This window comes from Melozone crissalis, unplaced genomic scaffold, assembly GCF_028551555.1.
Source record: "Melozone crissalis strain CALT ecotype California unplaced genomic scaffold, PUWL_Pcris_2 ptg000014l_1, whole genome shotgun sequence".
Lineage (NCBI taxonomy): Eukaryota > Metazoa > Chordata > Aves > Passeriformes > Passerellidae > Melozone > Melozone crissalis.
The window spans coordinates 14,897,079-14,921,083 of NW_026535792.1; the positions used below are offsets into that span (position 1 = coordinate 14,897,079).

General features: G+C 37.9%; 1 protein-coding gene across 7 annotated transcripts in view; it reads left to right on the top strand.

Annotated features, from left to right (window-relative positions):
* Positions 1–24,005, top strand: part of ENTREP2 (endosomal transmembrane epsin interactor 2) — an 87,187-nt gene that overhangs the window by 29,692 nt on the left and 33,490 nt on the right. For all 7 annotated transcript variants that reach the window (XM_054273031.1, XM_054273032.1, XM_054273037.1 and 4 more), the window contains exons 2-3: positions 6,103–6,159; positions 20,975–21,085. In XM_054273031.1, the coding sequence (XP_054129006.1) occupies positions 6,103–6,159; positions 20,975–21,085 (168 nt within the window). The remainder of the gene's footprint in view (positions 1–6,102; positions 6,160–20,974; positions 21,086–24,005) is intronic.

Consider the following 24,005-nt stretch of genomic DNA (forward strand, 5'->3'; position numbering starts at 1 on the left):
GCTTGGGTTGTGAGGAAACTTTATTTTAGATTGAATTGTCCAAGAGCCACAAAATCATCTTATGTTATCCTTTACAGTGTCTCAATAGACTTTATTCTGTGTTCAAACTCTTCCCCTATGAAACAGCACATATTGAGCTTGCTCTTCAGTCATCTGTTTATTTCAGGTTTGTTCATAAATACTCTAATACATTTGCAAGCTTGGAGGATTGGTTCCACACTGCTTAGTTACCTTTCTGTTTAAATACTCTTATGCTAATGGCTGTGTGCCTTATTAATGCTCATGGATTACATTATGGGGCATAGGAGATAATGTAATGGTGTGTTCTGTGAGGATGTTTAATAAAAACCAGATTAGAATTAAGACTGCATTGTGAGTCACTGACATATCAGCTCTCTGCTTAATATCTTATCTAAATCCCTGTCCATAGCTTTTAATACAGTTTGCATATTTTAGTGAAGTTGAGCATAATGGTTCTGAAGCACTCAGAAGGGTAACAAATACATAACATATGAATTTTTTTATAATTGAAAATTATGTTATTCTGATATATATGTGCTCCATCAGTGCTTGTTTTTCTCTGTATGTTAAATTGTTTCCTTTTAGAAGCAAATTACAGATGTGTATCAAGCAGATTCCTGATGGGTATGGAGAATATTTGATAGGAATACAAAGACAAGACCAAAAAAATCTCACCCTAGAGCTTAAAATGAGATCAGAACTGTGTGCTCTTAATACAGTCTGGTAGCTGTGTCAATGTATAGGTAATTTTGCTGTCCTGTTCTTGTGGGGCACCGAGGGATTTTGTTTCTCTGCTCCTGTTTCCATGGCAATTAGAATTAGATTAGTTTTAGGATCACAGTGGATAAATGAGAGCGACTCAGCTGTGATGTAGTGTTTGTGAGTCAGGAACACACTGAGACTTTTTATAAAGTAGCACAAAACTGTGCTTAAATCATTGTGGCTTTCTGGTTGTTGCTGGCTTGCTTGTATTTATCTTTCAGTGTCCAGACCTTTTGCTGGTGGTTGCAGTCTGGTGGCACTCATGCTTTTTGTGTTTATAGGGATGGAGCCTTTAAATGGGAGAGCAGTGCCTGGATTCTAGTGATAGCTGCACGTTGAACAGTCAGTTTGCATATTTGCTCATAAATATTTATGTTAACTATTTGAAAAAACTCTTTAGCCCATGACTGATTTTTGCAGTGTTTTGAATATGCTGTAATGGTATGATTTTTATTAGCACCCACTCTTTAGGATGACTTTCCTGGAAGACCATTCCAGAACCAAGCCACTGTTCTGTACTTGTCCGTACAGTTTTCATGGGTATGTGTGTGTGTATGCATTTTTCTTCTTCTGGTACTTGTTAATGCATTCATACCACCCTCATCCCAAGAGATTTTCATCCTTCCTGTTTTTCCAGGAATTGGAATGGAGAGTAATATTACTGGTGGGCTATTCCAGTTACTTTTCCCTATTCCCATGCAGCACAGCTCTTTTTCCTGTAGTGTGTATTTAACTTTACCAGCATTTTGCACTAATGGATTGCAGATGCTGCAGAGTGTGTTATTATAAGAAGATTTCATGCTCTGGTAGTAATGTGTCATGCTTTTATAGTCTCTGAGTACATGATAGTTGTGACATTCCTCGCACAGTATTTAATGCTTACATTTTGTTTAATAATTGTCTACTTTTTACAAGGGCTGTGGTAGACTTCACAGAGACATCATCCTGGAAGATATTTCAGCCATTGTTTTAGACTCTCTGGATAACATTTCTGATGTGTGAATATTATTTATTTTACACCTAAACCTAAAGGCCCTTGGGGATATTATTTGTTAAGGTACAATAGAACTCCACCCTTGCAGGCACATTTGAGTTACACAAATAATCTCTGCAGTAGTGTGTGCTCCTGTAGCCCAGAGAGGGGAGCCTTGGGAAGGGTCAGTGGCTTCAGGCCCTGGTGCAGGAGCACAGCTGCTGTTGTGCTTTGGCAGAAAGCACCGGGGGTGCTGGGATTTCCCTTTGGAGCCCGGCTCCTGCCCTGCCCTCTCCACTCAGCTGCCTCTGTGTGCTGTGCCTGCTCTGCCTGGCCCACCCTGGTGGTGTTTGTCTGATGTGCTGTCACAAACTCTCTGGTTTCTGCCTTCGCAACACACCTTTTTGGAAACACAAACACAGATTTCTGTAAACACATAAATTTAGTTCTTAGAAGAGGCCTGAGAAGGAATTTCTGGAATTGCTGTGAAGAACTTGTATGCTTATTTTCATGTGACTGAATCCATTGCTTAGAGAATTGGTTTTGTATTTACAAACTGAAAATGTGACTAACCCCTAAAGTGGTAGAAAATAACCAAATGACTTGATATATGTTGTACCAGGCTGAGCAAGGGAGCAGGAATAAGAATAGAGAATAAAACTTGGAGAAATATAAATACAAACAGAACATGAATTCTATAACTCATACTCTATATTAGACTAGAAAACCGTTTCTAGATACCAAGTCTAACTAAGGAAGAAAAATCATTTTGTTAAGCAAATTAATACATAGACGTCAGTAATTTTAAGTTTCTATGGGGTTTTTCTAGTATGGCTTTAATTAATATTTATATAAATAGAGGTTTGTGTAGTTGAGAAGACAAGTTTAAAGGAACCACACTGGAGAATGTATTACCTACAAGAGCCACTTTGGAGGTGGAGAGTTGGAAAGGAGGTGATTTTGGATATATTGAGAGATTGCATCATCTGATCTGTCCCATATTCAAAGTCAAAGCCTTCTAAATTTCTAGGGATTCACCAGACTGTGGAGGCAAAATGCTGGAAAAGACACCATCAAGGGCTAATTCTTTGTTTTCAGTCCCTGTACTGTAAAGTAAATTTACCTTCTGGTTTTGTCCTGCCTCAGTCTGTGCCTGTTAAAGTAAATGCATCTTTGTCATGCATGAGCACCACTTGCACTGCTGATAATGGAGTTTTCATATGCATGTTGAGTTGCTGCATTTCTAATGCTGCAGAAGTCAGCACTGCTGTACTCTGTTGTTTCTCTGTGCCTCAGCATTGTGGTAATCAGCACATACATATATCTACATATATCTGTGGGAATTATCCTTATGGAATCTGGCAAAGCTACTTTTTTGAATGATTTTAGTAGCTGTCATTTATTTCAATTATTATGGGATGGGGAGGTCCACTACAATTCAGCAGATGGAAGTTGGGTCCAAAGTTGTAGAAAAATGTACTCTGCAGGTTCTGAAATCCAAACACATTGCCAATGTTGAGGGATTGTTAAAATCCTCAAACTCCAATTTACTTTTTATTTAAGAAAGAAAGAACCTGTGCACAGAATATACATAGTGACATAGTGAATTTTGAAAAGCACATGAAGCCATATGGATTGCAATGCTGAGCTGCTGAATATTCTGAGTGATTATTGTAAGATATTTTGGGCCTGTAAATTACATACTACTTTTCAAATAATTGCTACTTTTGTATAGAAATAAAGTGGCGTTTCTGCTCACTGTATTTAATGTTAACGTTGTATTTATAAGAAGTTTAAGCTGAAGAGAAAACAAAACCTTAAGACTGGGGTTTTTTGTGGGGTTTTTTACTTGTTTGTTTGGGTTTGTTGGTTTGGTTTTGTTCTTAAATTCCTGGTCATCTTCAATATCAAGAGAAATCTGTAGATTTCTATTTTGATAGTAATTTGGTGTATTCTAGCTAAATGTCATGATGTGATATCCTCTGTGTGCTTTTTTCCCAGTTTCGTAGCTGTGCCCACTGTGGGTTAATGTGAGGTGCTTGGCACTGGAAGTAGAGGCACCTCAAAGCAAAATAAGTTTTTTGGGTAACACAGGGGACTAATGGGGGTTGGTAAATTACATGACAGCACTGTTGAGGTGACCTCTTATAATGCCAATATTAAACAGGTGGGGCACTGAGTTCTTGTGTCTTTAATTAATGCAAATTTATCGAGGGGCCTGGCTGTGCTTGACCTTTTGCATGGAGAGCCAGTACAGTGAGCGCCACAAAGCTCTCCTTTTCCAAATCTAAACACATGTACCTCTTTCATCCAACAAGGCCTCTCTAAAGGTCAAACACAGCTGTAGTTCAGCTGAACAAAAGGGATCAGCTCCCTTCTTGCACCCTCTGCAATGCCACAAATAAGACAGGAGGGGTAGAGGTTTAATTCATGGAAGGGAGGTCACACAGTAAATGAAAGTAAAGGTTTGCTACTCATAGGTAGTGCATTACAGTGTCTTGGCACTGACCATGTGACTTGCTGAATACTGATTTACCTACAAATATTTTATGTATCAATACATCCTCTGGTTTGGAATGCAATTTCTTTCTTTTCCTAGAGGGTTTTCTTTAATAACCTCACAATTTCAGCCAGTCCATTTATTTAATTGAGAGCATGTGCTGTCTAGCCAGCAGATAAACTGGCTAACCTTGTCATTTTACCTTCTGAGTGCAGTTCCACATTACAGGATTATCAGCCCAGAGCCAACTTATCATACAGTAATAATAAGCTAACATAGCTGTGTGAGCACATTTAATTAATGGCAAAGATGTAATTCTCGAATTTTCCTTCACTTGGCCACCATCCAGAAGTGTGTGACTTGTCTGCTGTAGGAAATGCTGTGGAATACAAACTATGCACATTTGCATGTAGGCTTTATCTGGACAGTCTTTGATATCCATGTGCTGGTCTTGGTTCATTTTTACTCTGCATTTATCTCCCAGCTGTTGCACTTGTACTTCATTTAGAAACTAACACTGAGCTTTCACTAAAAACCCCTAATTTGAGGGGTCTTTTTTAATGGCATAGCTACTAAAGAAAATACCAAAAGGCACATTTTCCACATGTTGTCTTTCTGAATAATGTTTTCAACAGCTGCTGCAGCTGTGGATATTGTCAGATTGTGAAAAATGCTTGAAACATGCTCACAGTAGGAGTGTCCACAGACCAGACTTTGTGAAAGCTTAAACTGGGCACTCCCCAGTGCAGCTGCTCCAGAGAACCAACAGCTCCTTCTCCACATTCCCACCAAGCATCACTAGGCTAGATTGTTTCCAACCTGGTTCCCAGTGCAGTGTACATCACTCCTGCAGTGGCCAGATATAGATGCATTTTTGTTTATTATACTCTGCTATTTTTACACCCAAATGATTGTTAGGAAAGCAGGATGGGGTGGGAAAGGTGACTAGCCAACTATAGAAGTTATTATTACACAGACTCTTTGCACAAGCTGAGGTGAAAAAATGACACTATGGACTCTTGAAATAAATAAATTGTGCATTCTTTTCTCCCATTCTTTTATTTGGGTTTTACTTTGCTATTTTTGTAATTCAGTGTTCTAATGAAAAGGCTCCTCTCCACTGTTTTTCTCCTGTATGAGGGTCAGTATCCCTCACCCCATTTCTTGTTTCTTTCTCCATTTTTAACTACATGTAAAGCTTATGGTGACTCAACTGTAATTTGTGTGTTATTTTAAAATACCTAAGATTAGCTTAGGTGCATAAAGGTCTGAATCCTGCTTGCTTTTTGTTTGTAATATAGGGAGTAATGTATATGCTAATCTGTATGCTAAATCCAAGTTTTAATGAATGTATGGGTCCTCTCAAACATAAGATCAAGTGGGGAGGTTGTTTGGGTGAATGAACCAGAACAAAAAACCCTTCTGCTAATTTTCTGGATACCTGGATGTTTTTGTGATTGTTCTGTCATTACTCCACTTTTTTAGCTAATTTTCAGTTGTGGTAAGAGATCACAAGAACATTTGCCCTAAATATTTATTCTCCTTTAGTGTTTGATAGCATTTGGGACTGGGAGAGAAGAAATCTTTTAATGAACTTCTTGTGATCTGATCACAACTGAGTGAATCTGGCAGCTGGATTGAAAATTGTTTAAAAACAACATAGTACTAGTTCTGTTTATTTCTTATTGAGAATAAAAGGAAAGCATTTTAATTTTAGTATTTGGTTTCCAGCATTCTGGAAATACGTATCATGGCTGTTTATTAGCTTGATCTCCTTACCTGCTGTGTTTGTAATGACACTGGTATAAGCCTCGTGCCTCTTTAGTAACTCTGCTCTCTGTTCCAGGTGCTGCTGTCAGGACTGATTGGTGTTGTTTCATGGAAGAGGCCTCTGTCCCTTGTGGTGAGCAACTCCCAGTGCTTTTGTCCTTATAGAGAAGCCTGATGGTCTGTGGGGATGGTTTGCAGTGCTGTTGTGTATCCTGATATTTATAAACACTTAGTCCAAAAAGTTTGAAGCCTTTGAAGTTGTAATGTATAAACCACCTGGGTGAAAATAGTGATTTTCTACTGTCTCAAAAACAGACTATTGCTCTGCTTAGAGTGCCTTTGCATTTAACTTAAGTTAAAAGTTGCTGCTAACTTAGGCACTGCCTAAGTGCCTTTGCATTTAACTTAATTGGCTTAAAAATGCACTGCAGAGCAATCTTTTAGCAGGTATCTGAATGGAAAAAAGCCCATTCCAAATTAGTAGTTGTCTTCATCTGCAGAAATATTTTCAGCCACATTTTATTATTTCTGTTGTGAGCTTCATGTAGGTACTCTAATGAGCAGTGATCCATTCTTTGTGTGTGCATGCTGATAGAGTTTGTTAGCCCATTAATGTAAAGCAGTATTAGATGGAAATCAAGCTCATTAAAAACACGTGGTGACTGTGTCAATAAGGATGTGTTAGCAGGTAAACATTGCCTTTGGAACAGTGTGCATGTGTGACAGAGTAACACAAAACGTTTGTAGCATAGTACTGAAGGTAGTTCTGGGATAAAAAGCATAATGGACAGTATGAAATGCAGAGTCTTGTACTAATAAATTTGATTAGAACTGCAGGTATATCTTTTAGTGTTATGAACCCAGACAGTAGGCAGAGATCACATAATTGGAATAAATAATATTCACACATCAGAAATGTTATCCAGGCCTGTTGAGACCTGTCCTCTGTGATTCCTGAACACTCCCTTGCATGTTGTAAATTCAGCTGGGCTTTCTAATATCGAATAGTTCAGTGAAATGTAAATAGGCAGTCATGGTCAGTGTAATTCAAGGAAATGGGGATAAAAGGGAGGAAACTGTAATGGTAACATTGATGTTTGCAGAACAGCTCATCTTCCTAAAATCTGCTCTAGGAAATTGTTTATTTCCAAGAGTAAGCTTAATGCTCTTGATTTAGATCCTGATCTCCTGCATTGGCCCTTGGAGGTGACACAATAATCAGCTGAAGAATGGGGACAGGGATGGTGTTTTTCACTTCTGTGTGTGACTAAGCTGTGCAGTGGTTTTACAGTGGCTACAACTGTCCTGTTTTCCTTGCTGAATTGTAAATACATTTGAGCAGTTGGACCCCACGTGTGCAGGGGGACTGTTCTGATTAGCAGTCAATAATGTGTAACTTTACAAGCTCACAGCATAAAGTGCCACCAACATGCTAATGAGCCATGTTCCTCCTGATCTGTTTATTCAACACAAATGCCAAATACATATGGCCAATAATTACCTTTTAACCTGTTTCATAGTACTATAAGCAGCTAGACAATCAATTGCAATATATTACAATGCCTTTTTTGTTGCAGTGTGTTACAAAATCTGGCATTGCTGAGAGTGATAGCAGAAAGATAGATAAATATATTTATCATTTGTAGCTATGAATAAAGTTATGTAAAATTAAACCATGCAACATCTGTGGTGTCCTGAAAACTGGTGAAACTGTGATAATATTTTAAGGTGCCAGTTTTCTGCATATCTTGGATTTGTGACTGAAGCTGGTTTATAATAACCAGTGTTTTGACTATTGCTGAGCAGCACTTGTGCACTATCAAAGCTTTCTGGTTTTCCCACACAGCATCTCTTGCTCTGGCTTTTTCTTTCCTATTTCCTGTGCTTATTAAAGTATCTTTATCTCACAAGTTGGTTTTTTTTTTTCACTTGGGCTTTTCTAATTCGCTTCCAGCCCTGCTGCAGGGGGCAGTGAGTGGGGCTGTGTGGTGCTTTCCTGCTGGCCAGGCTCAGCCCCCACACTGCTTGATGGGCCTTGCACAGCACTGTAACCATACAGGGGTTTCCCACAGATGCTGGGTCTTTTCTTTGCAAATGTATCATTTTCTGCAGGCAAAAAGAGGAAGTTGAGGAAGCATTAAACAGAGATTGTTCATCAACCATTAGTTTCTGGCTGTATCATAGAAGTGTGTTATGCAGTATTGGTGTAGAAATGAGTGTATTGTTGCATAGTTTAACACTTGGGAACCAAAGTCAAAACTGAGAGTAGTTGTGTATTTATAAGCTATTAGTATGAATGCTGTTTTGTATTCTGCATTCAGTCAAAGATTTACAAATGTGTATGTGCTAAGGACATTTTACTGCAATATTAATGTGCAGAAATTTAGAAGTTCTCCTGCTAAAGTGTCTTTGCAAATCTTGATCATCTGGAAAAGTCACCAGTTTTTTTGTTAGTTTATCTGAATTTTCTTGGCCATCAGTTGCTTATGTTGCCAAAATACTTTATATATGCAAGGAATAAGTGTCTGTTACCAAACCTATATTTACATTTACCAGAGGAAACACTCAGGGAAAGGAGATATTTAAATTTCCCACACATTGATTTTGAACAATATTTTCCATATGTTTCAGTTGTTTCCTCATTAAGCTTTCTCTATTTTCATTTTGAAATCTCAGGGTATTGGTAGTGCTTTCAGAAAGCCTCTCAAGGGTCCCTTTTTTGGAAACCAAGTGTTGGCTGTGTCACTACCACTGCTTAGTGTTAAAATGCAGTGTTAAAGGAGGAATTTGTTTCCTCGTGGTTTGTGGAAGTGTCTGAAAATAGGGAGAGAGCTTGTGGAGCTTCACCTGAGGCTGAATTGCCTTGTAAAAAACTTTAAATTGTGCAGTCAGATTATTTTTCTGTTACAATCTAATCTATGGTAATTGCAAATCTATTTGTGCTAAGGAGATTAATTCAGCCTCTGAATTGAGTTGAAAGCTTCTCTGCTGCCATCTGGCATTTGGGTGACCCCAGGAAAATATTTTTACATTTCTAACTGAAAGTCTTTTAAAATAAACTGATAGATTTATTTTTTATTCAATGAACAGAAAAGTGGAGTTTCTTAATGTCTGTGAATGTCAGTGAACACAAGGTAATACTACTTATTAATAAATGATCTTGATTACTCAGAATAGCTATTTAAAAGCATTTACTGTGAAATGTGCATTCCAGATCCAGTTCTGTGCACCAGTGAACATGCAAATCAGTGCATGTATAACTCAGTGTGTTGTCCCTTCAAATTTACCATTATTTCAAGCCTTTTTTTATGTTTGATAAGAATATAGGATTTTCTTCATATTAGAAAAGTAAGAGAAGCTGTCCTAAATAGCTGCAGTTCAACCTGCATGTCAGGCAAAAGGATGAACTGTGTAAAGTCTCAGGCTGCACCCATAGTAAGACTCAGTCAAATACAAAAACTGACTTTAAGAATATATTCATCTTGGGTCAGCTTGGTAGTTGTTGCAAAATGAGAGATTTTTCTTTTTAGAATTCCAGTGAAAAACTTAAATTAGTTGAAATTCAGGCTTGAATATTTTTCTTTTTTTTTCCATAAAAATCACTAGAAAAATATCTACACTGAAAAGGGAAATTACTAATAATTAAAAATCAATACATTCACATATACTCTTTCCCCATAAGATGTAAAACTGGTCCAAATGTTTTTCCTCATTGATTATCTCCTCTCATTAAATATCATTGCAGACTACAGCAGGAATAACCAAACTTCAGGGAAGAGATGAAACCTAAAATATATAGAAATAGTCTATTAGTGTATATATATAATATATTAGTGTATACACACACACGCACATATATATATATAGAGAGAGAGTGTATTATATAACAGTAAGTTTCCTATTTTCTGCTGGGTGGGGTGGAGTGTTGACATGTTCCTGGCCATGCTGCTTAACCTGAGCTCCTGGAGTAGCTTAAGAGGTGAGACAAGTCTTTTCAAACTCTTGTAAGGGAATTTACAGCTTCCTTTCTGATGAAATCTGAGAGAAACATTTGAATTTTAAAAAGGACGTGGTTTTCCTCCCTCCAGTACCCACCCTCAAGCAGAGATTTGGTTTGGTTCCTGGGATAAAAAGATGATCTGTGTAGATGAGGGGCAATGTCAGCATAAGCAGGTCAGAACTGCAGGGAAGAGCAAGTGCAGGAGTGCTCAGAGTGGGAGAGGAGCAGTGTGAGGCTGCCATCCCCTCGTGTGTCACTGCTGACTTTGATACCTGTGTGATGCTGAGAGGAGCTGCAGAACATCCCTCTGCCTTAACAGAGCCCTTGATCACTGTGCAGTGGCATTTCAGCATGAGTGCTCTTTGAATTCCTTGATCAAAATGTTCATTAGGAACCCTGCTAGTAGACAAACACTTGCCTTTGAGGCTGAAGCAGTGGTTTAAAGGTGAACAAAACACTGGGTGAGAACAAGAGCATCTTACATACCTGTGCTTTTCAGTTTCTGGTGAGCTGGGCAGGGGCTGAATGCTGGATATTGCTGCTTTCAAAAAGAAACCTGGGAGACTGAAACAACTTCTGTTTGGAAAGCAAATCCAGTGCGGGGTTTGCTCTTCAGATGTAAAGTGATATAAAAAAGTAGCTCTTCAGATGTAAGGCTGTAAATTTTGGTGAGAACTGATGTGAACCCAGGGTTTGGAATCAAGAACAGAGTGTTTTAGCTTGATCTCTTTTCTGGGAGCATGGAAGGAAACCAACCCAAATTCAGAGGAGCTGAATGCTAAATCAGGGGAAAGATAATTGTGGAAGACTGGGACAGGAAGGAGAAATTGAAATGTGAGCCTGGCAATATGAGGAAGATAGACATCAAAAGATTTGATAAGAATAGGACCTAGATGGCCAGAAAGAAGTGGACCAAAACCATGTCAATAAGAAACTATATAATAGGATCTCTGATGTTTCAGAGATTCAGTGCCACAAGCACCATAAATAACTGAATTGCTATAGATTTGTATCTTAGTTCTGAGTGATTTCAGTGAAAAAAGTGTAGGCTGTAAATAGTATTTTCCTATACTTGGGACAAAGTTAGGGGTTTTTTGCCTCTTGCCTTCCTGTTCTCCCTTCCCTGAGGGTTAGTTGTACAGAGCACTAAGGTGTCTGTACTGCTCTGGTCACCAGGCTGCACCATCTGTCTGTGCACACTGCTCCAGCATGGCTGGGGTTGTGCTAAAAATCTGTGAGACAGAATCTAGAAGTGAGGTTAGTGTATTTGGTGATAGCTGTATTCCAGGTTACATCTGTTTGAAAGTAGATTTAAAATACATTTATGTTTCATTGAAGCTGCCTCTCTTTTGTATTTGTTTCAAACTGATGTCCTGAGAGGTCTTTTCCCAATATACAAACTGTTGGTTTAGGCCATGAAATAATACCTCTTGTTGGATTGAGTAGGGTGTCTGAAAAGTGTGGTCTTCAAAATTTGCAATTTGAATTTGTCTGAACTCTGATTGCATTAATGTTCCAAATTGTTTTTGCAGGCAACTTAATATATCCGTTTAGCTTTTAAAATGTGCACTGCCTATTGATTTTTTTTTTTAACTTCTACTGGTGATTCCCTTCTGTCTTCTTTAATATCATGAAACGATTGCCAGAAAAACCTAGTCCCAGTGCCTTTTCATTAAAATAGACAGAAGAGGACAGGAGGAAAAAATGGAGAAGATGAAGAGGGGGAAAAAATGGAGAATGGCCCAGTAAAGCTGTGAACTGTGTGAGTAAGAAACCACACTTGAGATGGAAACAGAAGAAGTGAATCAGGGAAATCTTTGCAGTGGTGGAGAAAAGGTGCCACAGGGTGAAGCATCTCTTTAGAATGAATGTTCTATGTCCTCTTTTATATTTCAACACTTCTTAGAGCTTTCTCTTGCCAAGGTCTCTGTCTGCATCTCTCTGACACCCTTTTGGCCAGGTTCCTGGGCTCATGTTCCCACTCCTGTGGGAATCCAGCCCCCTCTGCTGCGCATCCATGTGTGTGCTGGTTAGTTATCCCCAGTGGCAGAGATTAAACAGACCACAAGCAGCTTTTCCTGAAGAGCAGGCAAACTCTGTTGGGGCGTTACTCTTGCCCCTTCCTAAAGAAGCATTTCTTAATGACCCTAAAGCGGCCCCTGCTCCTCCCATCTGCTGCCATCCATGGTGTTGCCATGGCAGCAGCTCCTGCTGGCACATTCCTGCCCTGGGAAACTGTCCCAGCTCCATCCCAGTGCTGCTGCCTGCAGTGGAGAGTGTGCCTTGGGTGCTGCATTCACCTCTCCCCAGCCCATCAGTAATTCCCTTGTTCTCACAGCCTTTCCAAATATATCTGCTGATGGTTCTTTCATCTCATCTGCTCCTTCTTTTAGAAATGCAGGCTGCATCCCATCTGCTCCTGGAGTTCTTGGCAGCCTTTGCACAGTCTAATTTCTTCAACTCTTTCTTGGTGAGAGTCTGGTTTGCTTCAGCATTTCTTCTTCCTCCTTGGAAAATGAATCCCGTGTCACGAATCGCTGGGGCTGGCTAGTTGGGCAACATGGGAGCTATTTGTTAAACTTGGTGTTTTGTTTCCAAATGGTGACGAAACACTAGCTTCAAAAATTTATTTGAGACAAGCTGAGCTGCATTTGAAATGCTTTTAAAAGTAGAATAAATATTTGTATGAACTAATAGAAAGTATTTTGAGTTGTGATGGAGTTGGGGATGGATATCTCACTCTTTGTGCTCAATCAAAACTCATGTGATTTTAGTTTTATTTGTGTGACAGATGGAAGGAAACACACTCTTACCCAAAGAGAATCTAATTATCTTGTGCTTGCTGAAGAAAAATACTTTGATTTCAGTGGGATTTTCTTGCCAGGTAAATCACAGTTTAGATCCTGAGCTAGACATGTGTGTGATTGAGTGTTTGGATTTCCTTATTTCAAGTGCCATAAAACCTGCAACAGCATTATGGATTAAATTTTACTTCAGATATGTGAGGAAAGGTCTTTGAAATCCTGAAGTTCACTTACTGCTGGATCTCCATCAAATTATTAGTGTGATTTGTCTTTGGAGATGTGTATGCAATTTTTCTTGAAATGGCCAGAACTGTAGTGAGTTTACATTACAATTGAATTGGAAAGAGCTGCTGCCCACATGAAGCCTTGCCTCAGAAACTGATGCTGAAAATGCTCCTGTGCCCTTGATGGAGACCAGCACTTGTGGCTCCTGACCCTGCTCACCTGGCAGAATTTTCCTCCTCAGGGATGGAGTCAGAGCTCTGGTGTGTGAGGGCTCAGGGAGACCACGCAGTTGTTAATTAATGAGAATAATTGCAAGTGAGTAGCTAATTGCTATTAATAAGTTGGGAAAGACAGATGCAAAATATCTGTGTGTGTGACCTTTACATCCTGCTTCTGTCTCATTACTCTTCTGCCAGGAAGGGCTGCTCACAGAGCTTTTGATGCCTGTCCTTGTCAGCAGGACAACACGAGCCTTTATTTCCTCAGGGAATCCTGCTACAGATGTTGGGGAAGGTTAATTTATTTGGAGTAGCATTTCACTGACACGTGCACGGAGGTGAAATCCTTCCTGCAATGTGACACTTGCAAAAAGTAATGTATTGTTTAGGTGGATGAACCCATTAGGCAGCTGCTATGGAAGTATAAATTCAGTCTTATGTAGATTTTCTCAGAAGTTATTATTCTACTCACATTGTTGAAGAAAATGTATTCGTTTTCATTTACTGATTTATCTGTTTTGTTTAAATTCAGATTGTTGCATACAAAACTAATTTAGCTAATTAATTCCTAGCATCCTAAATGTCTAAAAACCCTAAACCTCAGCTTTCTTTTCCTGTTCTGCTGTTGTTGTGGAACATTTTGGAGACACAGTGTCTTATTTGTTAATTTTTTTAAAGTTTCAGTTTTTACTTCCTTTGAGGGTATGTTGGAATGATCAATGAAACTAATATGGCTGAGGTAGTTGCAAATTTTAGGTCTGGCTTATGTGGTCAAAATTCCATTCAGAAAGCATTATATTTGAAGTTCTTATTATGACACTGTTTATCAACTCCCCTTTTTCCACCTGACTGTACAGCTGAAGCAGTTGTTTTTGAAGTATTTCAAATTGACAACCTTTTGAGTAGCATCAAAATAGGTTAGTGCTGTTTGATTTCTTTCTCCTTCAAAATAACACTTAAATTTCATGTGCATGGATTTTTTTTATTTAGGGGAGCAGTGGTGCATAAATGTAAATGTCAGTGATAAAAATTAGACAATACAACTTCTACTAAAAAAATAATAAATAAATCATTTGTCCAAATGACTTATTTTGACTGCACATACAGTAAAAATTATGTGATTATATGACATAATTTATAATAATAAATTATTATGACAAGGTTGCATTGTTGCAGTATTAGCTGCAGATCATTGAAGGATTCCTTTGATTGCTTATTTTCATGTAGCAAACTTCAAATTGGCCTCTTTAGCATATTAGCTGGCAACTTCCCATTGTCCTACTAATATATTATTGGACAAAACCTGAACTTGTTCTGGTTTCTGGTTTCTGCTATGAATGTAATTACCTGCAAATTATTTTTGTTACAATTACTGTTATAAGTGTGTCACATTATTTGAATACTTCACGAGATAGCTTGAATTTTATCTAAAAAAAAAAAGGTATAGCTCCTCTTGTCTCTCTTTTATATGGCAGTAGTCTGCAGGCCACTTGATGGTCCTTTTGGGTCCCTTCCAACTCAGAATGTTCTGTGATTCAGAAAGGTGTAGATGCTAAATGAATAATTGGAATAGAAAGAGCATAAAATTAGTAGATGCTGAAAGATCAACTTTTGACAAATTTCTGGTTAATGTTCCTGAGCTGAGAGCACAGGGTCTTCATTACAAAATCAGGCCTCCTCTTAGAGTTTCCTAAAAAAACTACAATAAATATTGTAATTGCTGAAGCTGTCACAGAGCATTACAGAAACAACAAACACCTATTGCTGTGTGTACAGTGTGACAGTGCTGCACTTATTGTGGTCTTACCCTTTTAATCTGATCCCACTTGAGGAAATTATCTGTATGCCCCTTGCTTCTACTGACAGGGAATTTCATGGAGGTATTAAATCTCTCTTATTATGAGATATTAGGAGACTTGTTATGATATAAATGCATCTTTGCATTTGTCTCTCTGCTCCTGAACACAGAGTCAAGGTTGCATTTTGGATTCCAGGGTTCTTGAAAAGCTTTGGCAGCAGCTGCCAAACCCCTCACTTTATTGATGATGTTGTTGTTTGCTGCACAGTGAAACAGGAGGAACTAAACTACTCCTTCTGGTCTTTAAATAGCTGTTATTTTGTGTGATGCAAATTCTGCATCACAATAAGTGCAAACCCCAGTGTCCTTCTCTGTTGCCCACAGGGCTGTTACCAAAATTCCCACAATTCTCCAAAGGTACAGAGTGCTGACTCTTGCTGGAAGCTGATTGCTGCTCTGGCACTAAACAAAACACAGTCACAGGGAGGCATCATTCTTTCTTGTAAATCAAAACCAGTAGCATTTTTTATAGTCTTAAATAGAATAATATTTGAAGTTGGAATTTTCCACAGAACATTTTAATAAAAATATAGGAATTAAGATATAACCAAGCAGCAAATAATTAATTAAATTCCAAGATCTATCGCAATGAAAGCAAGTTAATAGGGCCACAAGAAGGTCAGTAAAATCCCATACACCAAGTTGAAGTTCAGAAGTTTTCATCTGAACTATTTAGCTTTGAAATTAGAAATAGTTGCATGGATTTTAATATTTATACTGAGACTTCAGCTTTCCTTTACAAAGTTAAATAGCTTCACTGGAGTCAAAAGGAATTTAATGTGGAGAATATGTAATCTAATTGAATAATGACAGGAATTGAACAGGCTAATACAATTTAGAATAAAACAGGATATAATTTATGGTTCCTAACATAAAAACATTAAAATATTTAGCCTGATGCTGTGCCACAAAGGGAATATTTCTGCCTGTTTAATATAGAACTTTGCTTTAGACTTGGAGAAAATATTTTTGTTCAAAGCTTTATTTTAATTTAAGCAAAAACCAGGGAATACTGAATTAAACAGATCTGAAATGCCAACACATTTCATCCTGTCTCTTCTTGGCAAGCATTGAGAAATCATGAAAAAGAAATCTATTATGAAGCAAATAATGGGAAGATAAATTTTGTTGTTTCTTGTACACTTGCAAACCATGAGACAAGAGTGTTGGTTTGAATGCCATTTCTGTTTAGTAAGGATTTAAAGTGGGCTCATTTAAAAAATATATGTTTTATCTATTTAAACCTATAATATACAGTGAGCATTCAGCATCTGGCAGATCCAACAGGTAGCTTCTGGCTGTACCCCAAATAATCTTGCATTAACTTAGTCCTGGCACAGTTGCTGATCTCACTGCTTCATAGCTCTTGGTGGTGATAAATTTTCAGGCTTGCTTCTGGTGTTTAACCTTCTGCACCTCTGTCAGGGAAACTATAAATTCTGTAGCACAAATATCAATAAATGTTACTGCCTGCAGTTCATGTAAGACAAAGTTCTGTGAGCAAAATACCTTGGGGCAAGTTTTTAATCTACTTATACAGTGGATTATAGAGACAAGCACATTTACCTCTGGCTATTCTTGCTGTTTCACAGATAAGAAATGTGTGTGCTAAAAGGAAAGTATTTTAAATCTCACTGAATACACCCACACATATTTAATGTCATTGGAAAGAAACCTGTAGCGCCTCATATCAAACTACTGCGTCTCAAAAAAATTGCTTTCTACAAGTGATTTCAGTGTAAACCAAAGTTCATTCAAGGAGATTTTTTGACCTTTCAGGAGCTGCAGGACAGGAATTATTAACAGGAAATAGATGCAGTATTACAGGCGCAGAGGACTGGCAGATTTAGGGAGGGCAGCCTATCATGGCAGTGCCTGGTTTTATTCAAAGTACCCTGCTCAGGAGAGTTGAGTAATGTGCTTCATCAGCACAGAGGGTAATGTTCTGTCTCAGTGTTCATGTCTTGACTATCAAACCTGCAAACCACCAGGGGAGGCAGTGATTGAAATGCCAGCAATGAAGAAGCAATCCTATTTCATATATATCTCCAAAATGAAAGTGTGAGGAATGAAATAAAATGTTGCTTTTAGAAATAAGGTTTCATGTGATACAATATTTACATCTCTTTTGGAGGACTTTAATTATTTTGCATGTAGAAACATCTTCCTGCTTGTAGTAGTTGGTATTTCTTCAAAATGCACTGTGCTGCTCCCTTTTACTGTGCTCTTGGTGTGTATATGCAGCAGTGAGGGGATGGTTTGGGTCACTTAAAGAATTCCCATCAAAGGTATTGGCAAAACAGGGTTTAATATAAACTTGTGATCATAGAGTCATAGAATGGGTTGGGTTGTGTTGGGGGAGAGGTCACCTTGTTCCATGGGCAGGGACAGCTTCCCCTACCCAGATTGCTCAGAGATCCCTCCAGCCTGGCCTTGAGCTCTGCCAGGGATGGGGGATCCTGCCTCAGCCTCCTGGCCGCGCTGCTCAGCTGCAGCCCAGGGCAGGGTTGGCTTTCTGGGCTGCAGACTCACATTGTCAGGCCATGCTGTGCTTCTCATCCACCAACACCCCCAAATCCTCCTCCTCAGAGCTGCTCTCACTGCTTTTTTTGGTAGAAAGCTGCATATGGACAGAAAATCTAAATTGTTAATGTCTTGTGTTGCAGGTCACAAACTCTGGTGCGTGCTAAAGTCGGTTCATTTGTTTTTCCCCTTTTTACCTCCTATCAATTCAAGAACAAATTGTTAAAGACACAGTAAGGGCAAGAAGGTGCTTTGAGCCAGCTATCTCAAGGATTAAAGTTGTTGGGTTTTCAGGTAAACAGTGCCTTTGGGAAAGAAGATGAAAGGAAGACTAAAGCTTATGGTAAAAACAAAAGAGAATCAATTACTTGAGGCCAGTTGTGAAAAAAAGAGGAATATCAAGAAGCAAAACTGAAAGTGATGAAGAAGAATGGAGGGCAGAGAATATATCAGCTTCTGTAAATCTCTTTGACTTTTTTTTTTTTTTGTGGTATCCATAAAATTAAGATGATTTACTTTGGGACATTCTGAAGGCAGGTGTATGGTTGTATCTACATTTAAGAAACATAAAGCAAAAAATGTTCACAAGTAATCTGAGAATACTAATAATTATCTAAAAGGTCAAATTATACTCAAGAGAGAACTCCAAACAACTTCCTTTATAGTGGAAATACAATATAACCTGTTAGTACTTAAGTTTTTGGTTTGTTTTCTTTTAGTGAGGAAGGGAACTTTTTTTGGGCTCTCCCTTGCAAGGCAAAGGAGGGTGCTGATATTTTCATTGTGTGTGGTGATATGCATATCACTCTTGATATGCTCTGCCTATTTATACTTAAAGCAGTTCCCAGAAATGGAGTAAAAAGGGGAGCCTTGTGTGGGTCCATGTGCAAGATGGCATCTCACATAGTGAGTTGTTAGATAATTTTAAGTCATTGCATCCAAACTGTTTTAGTTTTGTAGAATTTGTTTAGGACCATGGTAACATTTACATAGGAACTCCTATTAATATTTCTTCCATAGAGTCCTTTGCATGGAATATAAGCTATGACTTCTCCAATTAGTTCTGCTACACCAAGTCATAATAAATCCATGGGCTTTGCTTTTTGTTCATGTATTAGTTCTTGGTGACTTTTGCAGCTATGGGGCATTAATGCTCCTTGCTGATTTCTAGGAATATTTTGTCTTGTTTATATGTTGTAACTAGAAAGGTGAAGAACATAATGTTGTAGTTTTAAATCAGCATTAAGATGTCATAGCCCTTCAATATCTGACCATTCTGTGTTTACTTCAGTGTAAGTTTTTGCCCTTGATCATTGGGTTGTTTGTGTCTTATACTCTTTCCTTATAGTTTCATACTGCTCCTTCCAGCATGTCACACTGGGCTCTCAGAGCAAATGTATTGTTTGGTAGCTCTCTTTCTGAGGAAAATTTTAGTGTGGAATTAGCCATACTTGACTTCATAAATAGTGTATATCTAACTTCATCTATAGTGTTTCATAGTGTAATGTTGGGTCTCCATCAAAATTCACAACAGCCATTCTTTCAAAGCTGTTTATTTTTGTGTTTATTTTTACTGCTGCACCTGTGCCAGTGTTAGAAAAGTCTGCTTGGTGTTAAAAATGAAGCACAGTGAACATGTTTTTTAATGTCTGTAAATATGGTAATTGATACTTTTGTGGCTCCCTTTCTCTGTTGTGGGTTCCAGCATGGTGTAAAGTTTACACTTTACCTCTGAAGTTGTGATAACAGAATACCAGGTGTGTCCCACTCCATCAGCAGGAGGCTTTTTTTGGTATTTAGCTGAGAAGCATAAGGAAAGAGATTGGAAATTCTTCAAATCCTTTTATTGGGATCTTTGTGCTTTGCAAGAGGCAAGGCAGTTTCAAAAGACTTGCAGAGGATGTGAATTTCTCCCTTTAGCTCCATGTCCAGATTAGCTAGTTCCTTGCCTGGGACATTAAAGAAGTGAGGCATAAAATAGCAAAATTGGGAAGACAACTGTGACAGAGAAGCCCAGTATTTGATATCATGTGGTGGCTGCCACTTTGAAATGCAACTCCTGAGCAGAATGTGAGGCACAGACCACAGAGATGAACAGGAATTCTAAGAGCCTGTTTCATGTCCCTCTTGTCTTTGCCAGTGACAAGAGGAAGAGGTTACCTTGGAAACACCAATAGAGGTTTCTTCATTAATGAATGCTGATATGGAGCAAGTACTGCAAAAAATAGATAAACCTGGTGTATGTTGCAGCCCTTGTTGTCAGCTGTGATGCTTGGAAGACTCTGAAGCTGGCAACTGAAGTTTGTCACACAGCTTCTGTCCTTTGGTTAATACTGTGGAGGTTATGGGGTGTTGTCCAAAAGCACTAGAAAAAAATACACAGCCATTTTTGATTTAAGGTTGCCAAAAATATTCCTAGCACATGCACTGACAAAAGATAACATCTTGTGAGAACAGTCAAGGGCTGTAAACTGTGAGCATGCATATGGAAAAGAGATGCAACAGAATTTCTTACTAATTTCATAAAATACACTCGTGCTCCTCTTGAGTTATGGCAGTGTCAACACTGAATATTTAAGGTGGCCACACATCAGGCACACATTTGTTACTCTTACTGCTTATGCTGTGCCCTACATGTTGAGATCTGTCTGCCCTGACTGCACCATGCTTTTGTACATTTAAAGTAATAAAATTATAATTAAACTGATGGAATCAGGTTAATGCTTGTTTTGACATATTTTGAGATGAGAAAAAAGGAGTAATTAACATCATGAGTAGTTGATATGGAGGATGCAGCTTAAATTTTAATTGTTGTTTAAAAACCAAGTATTTATATATATATATCCAGAATTTTATTCACTTCTTTTTCCCCAACTTGTAGGTGCTCATGATATGTGATAGTCACAAATACTTTTCCTGTGTAATATACTTATATCCCCATCAAAAGGATTGAAATTGTTTCAAGACTACATCTGTTTATAATAAAACATTTTTCAAATCTTACTTTTTAGTAATGCTTGGTAATAAAACCCATTAAATTTTCAGTGTGTGATGTGATAGAAGTGGGAGATAAATGGATTATTTTGAAATGGCTGGAGGAAAACATATAATAGCCATGTCTAGTTTTGATTTAGCTTTCACTTACAGTGCAAGACCAAGGATGCTGTCAGATTAAGTACCCTACTCTCTTTAAAATACATGAAATGTTGTCATCCATGTAATTGTGTGACAGGCTGGAAGTTCTTGAACGTCTAAATTACATTTTTTCCTTGTTTGCCTCTTGAAGTGAGTAATAATAGGGTGCTTGGGGTTTTTTCCAGATAACGTTTTTCATGCTGCTCTCTGCAGTGTGTGTGATGCTGAACCTGGCCGGGTCCATTCTCTCCTGTCAGAATGCTCAGCTGGTGAAGTCCCTGGAAGGATGTCAGCTGGTGAGTGATGGAAAACTCCTTTCTTACCAGGGGCAAGGGCTCTGTTCTTCATCTCTTAGGGTTTCACACACACTCCTGGGGTGGTGTTCACAGGGGCCCCAGGATGAGGGAAGAGATGGGAACCTTGACTCCATGTTTCAGAAGGTTGGTTTATTATTTTATTTTATATATATTGTATTAAAAGAAAATTATATATTATAACTGTACTAAAAGAACAGAAGAAAGGATTTCATCAGAAGGCTAGCAAGGAATAGAAAGGAATGGAATGATAACAAAAGCTTGTGACTCTCAGAGAGTCTGAGCCAGCTGACTGTGATTGGCCATTAATTAGAAACATCCAACATGGACCAATCAAAGATGCACCTGTTGCATTCCACAGCAGCAGATAATTATTGTTTTTCTTTTCCTCTGAGGCTTCTCAGCAGAAAAATCCTGGCAAAGGGATTTTTCAGAAAATATATCCATGACACACTCCTCTAATTTCCAATACAGCAGGTGTTTAGGAGAGCAATCTATATGTGTTACAACCTAAAAAAAACATTTTGGGAGAAGTTTGGAATAAAGTCCTAATGGATTTAATGTTTTGACACCTCAAAAAGTAACTTTTAATATCATAAGGACTGACTTCTTACTGTCATGGTAAAAATGGTGCTTCAGCAGAATAGGTGGAATTCAGGCCACATCAGAGTGGTGTGGTGGTTACCATTTGATGTCAGCAGGATCAGGATTCCTTCCATCCAGTACTTGTCCAGGCAGTGGATTTCACAACAGGAATGTTTTGGTATGTGTATGGTAATATTTTGTTTTCCAGCCTGAGTTGTTTTTCTTTTTCATTTCCAAAGTAAATGAAAGTTACTTGTGTTAAATAAAACACAGAACAATACAAATTATCATGACGTGGCATGCTGTAAATTATAAGGTACAATTTACTTAAAGCATTTGTGGTTTTATCTCAGGAAAAAAACCCAACTGTATACACATTGAATTCCAGCATATTTTCTGGCTTCAGCTTGTGAAGATGTCTGCATAAGTCAACTCATGACTGAAATGTTTTGAGTTTAAGTAATAAGTGTTCAAACTGTAGTTTTGATTTTCAGAGCATGATGAAATGCTAAGTAGCTTTGCCACAGCGTGTTGTACTCTATAAGGGCAAGTTAATTTAATTGTGGCTGTTTATCATATTGTAACTGTTAAAAAAATATTTTAAAAAAGCAACAGTTTCTTCTACTCAGACCTCACTCTTTACGTTTTCCTTGCTCAAAATCCCATTTCAGTCAGGCTGGGCACTTACACATGAGTATATTGCATTGCCATGTTGCAGGGCTCATATATATGGAATTCTGGAGTTCTGTTCTCATAGGCCACCCTCTGTGGGATACACTGGAGTGAACAGCACTGCTTTATGATTAAGCACAGGGTTTGACTCAGAAGGTGGTGATGTATTATGCTGAGCATATTTAATTACTTTATTACCATTTTTCACTTAAAAAGGAAAAATCCCAGTTTCTTAACAGCTTGTTCCAAGTGTATATTTAATTTTAATTCCTTAGATGGATCTCTTTAGTGCTGTAGATTTGTGTAATCCTGCACTGTGTGACTGGTGTACATTATCAAGTCTAAATCCTTTACTTGCCTCCTAGGATACAAAGGTACTCTCTGAGGATGCAGCTCTAGGAGTCAAAATCCAGCCTTTGCAGACATGTGGTTTGAAATGTAGTTAGCATCCCATGTAACTGAACCAGTAAATTTCCAAGCACAGTATACTAAAAAAGTCAAATTCAAAATAAATTCTGTTTTAGTTCTGGTCCTTCTGTCAAACTCATTCATGGCGAGTGCATGGTGATAGTAGTATCTACTGTATTATGGAGTTTAAATTCAGCAGCGCTTCACATGTAGTGTTGTTATTTGAAGGAAAAGAACAAGACTCAGTGGTCTTATTTTGCTTTAAACACTGGGGATTTATTGTAGATTCCATAATGTATATTTCTGTGTGAATATGAGAAATGTGCTTGCCATATGTTAGCATTTTCAATGTGTAATTTGTGAAGTTGGTATTTGTGCCCTTTATCCTGCAGCTTAGCAACATACAACACTGAGGGGGAAAAGGGCAGCAGCTTTAACGCCTGGTTACCAAAAATTAATTGGAGGGGTTTTTTGTTTTTCCATAATTAGCTGCAGATTCTGTGGCCAAAACCTCAAGATGCTGCTTTAAGTCAGTGAGAATCAGATGTGTAGAGAGAAGTCACACACTCAAGCTGTTCATTAATGTGTACAGGACAAAAATTTGTGTATAGGAATTTAATTTACAAATAATGGTTCTCTAAAATTGTTCTTTGAAAATATGGATAGAGCAATTAATATATTTAAATATTATATATACACATATTATTAAATATATTAAATATTTGAATTTATGTTCTATTACTGCACAAGACAGAATAAGTTTTATTTCTTCATCTATATTTGTTTTTATGGAGTTTACCTGTCTTGTAAGTCACTTATTAATTTAAAAATAAATGTTGTAGTTTTAATCAAATTTAGAGGTGATTATTATTCAGAAAAGTAGTGATAGTGGAAGGTTACTTAGTGAAAGTTTACTTACTCTCTCTTGAAAAGTTACTTTTTTTTTAAATTTTTGGTTGTACGGCTGAAATTGGCCAGCGGTTACAGTAACACATAAAGGAAGACTCTTCTTGCCCCTGAATTATCTTTAGCTGGAATAGGCAAAGCATGGAAAAGTGAAGCAGGTTCAGGTTCTCAAAGAGCTGAATGGCAGAGCCCAGGTCCAGAACTGAGGTTTATTTGTATTCCATTTTGCACTGGAGGTAAACCCAGGTCTGTGCATATCAAAAAACAATTTTTAAAATTCCAGGAAAAAAAAATAAGCTGTTTTGTTCTTAGTAATCTGTCCGTTTTTAAT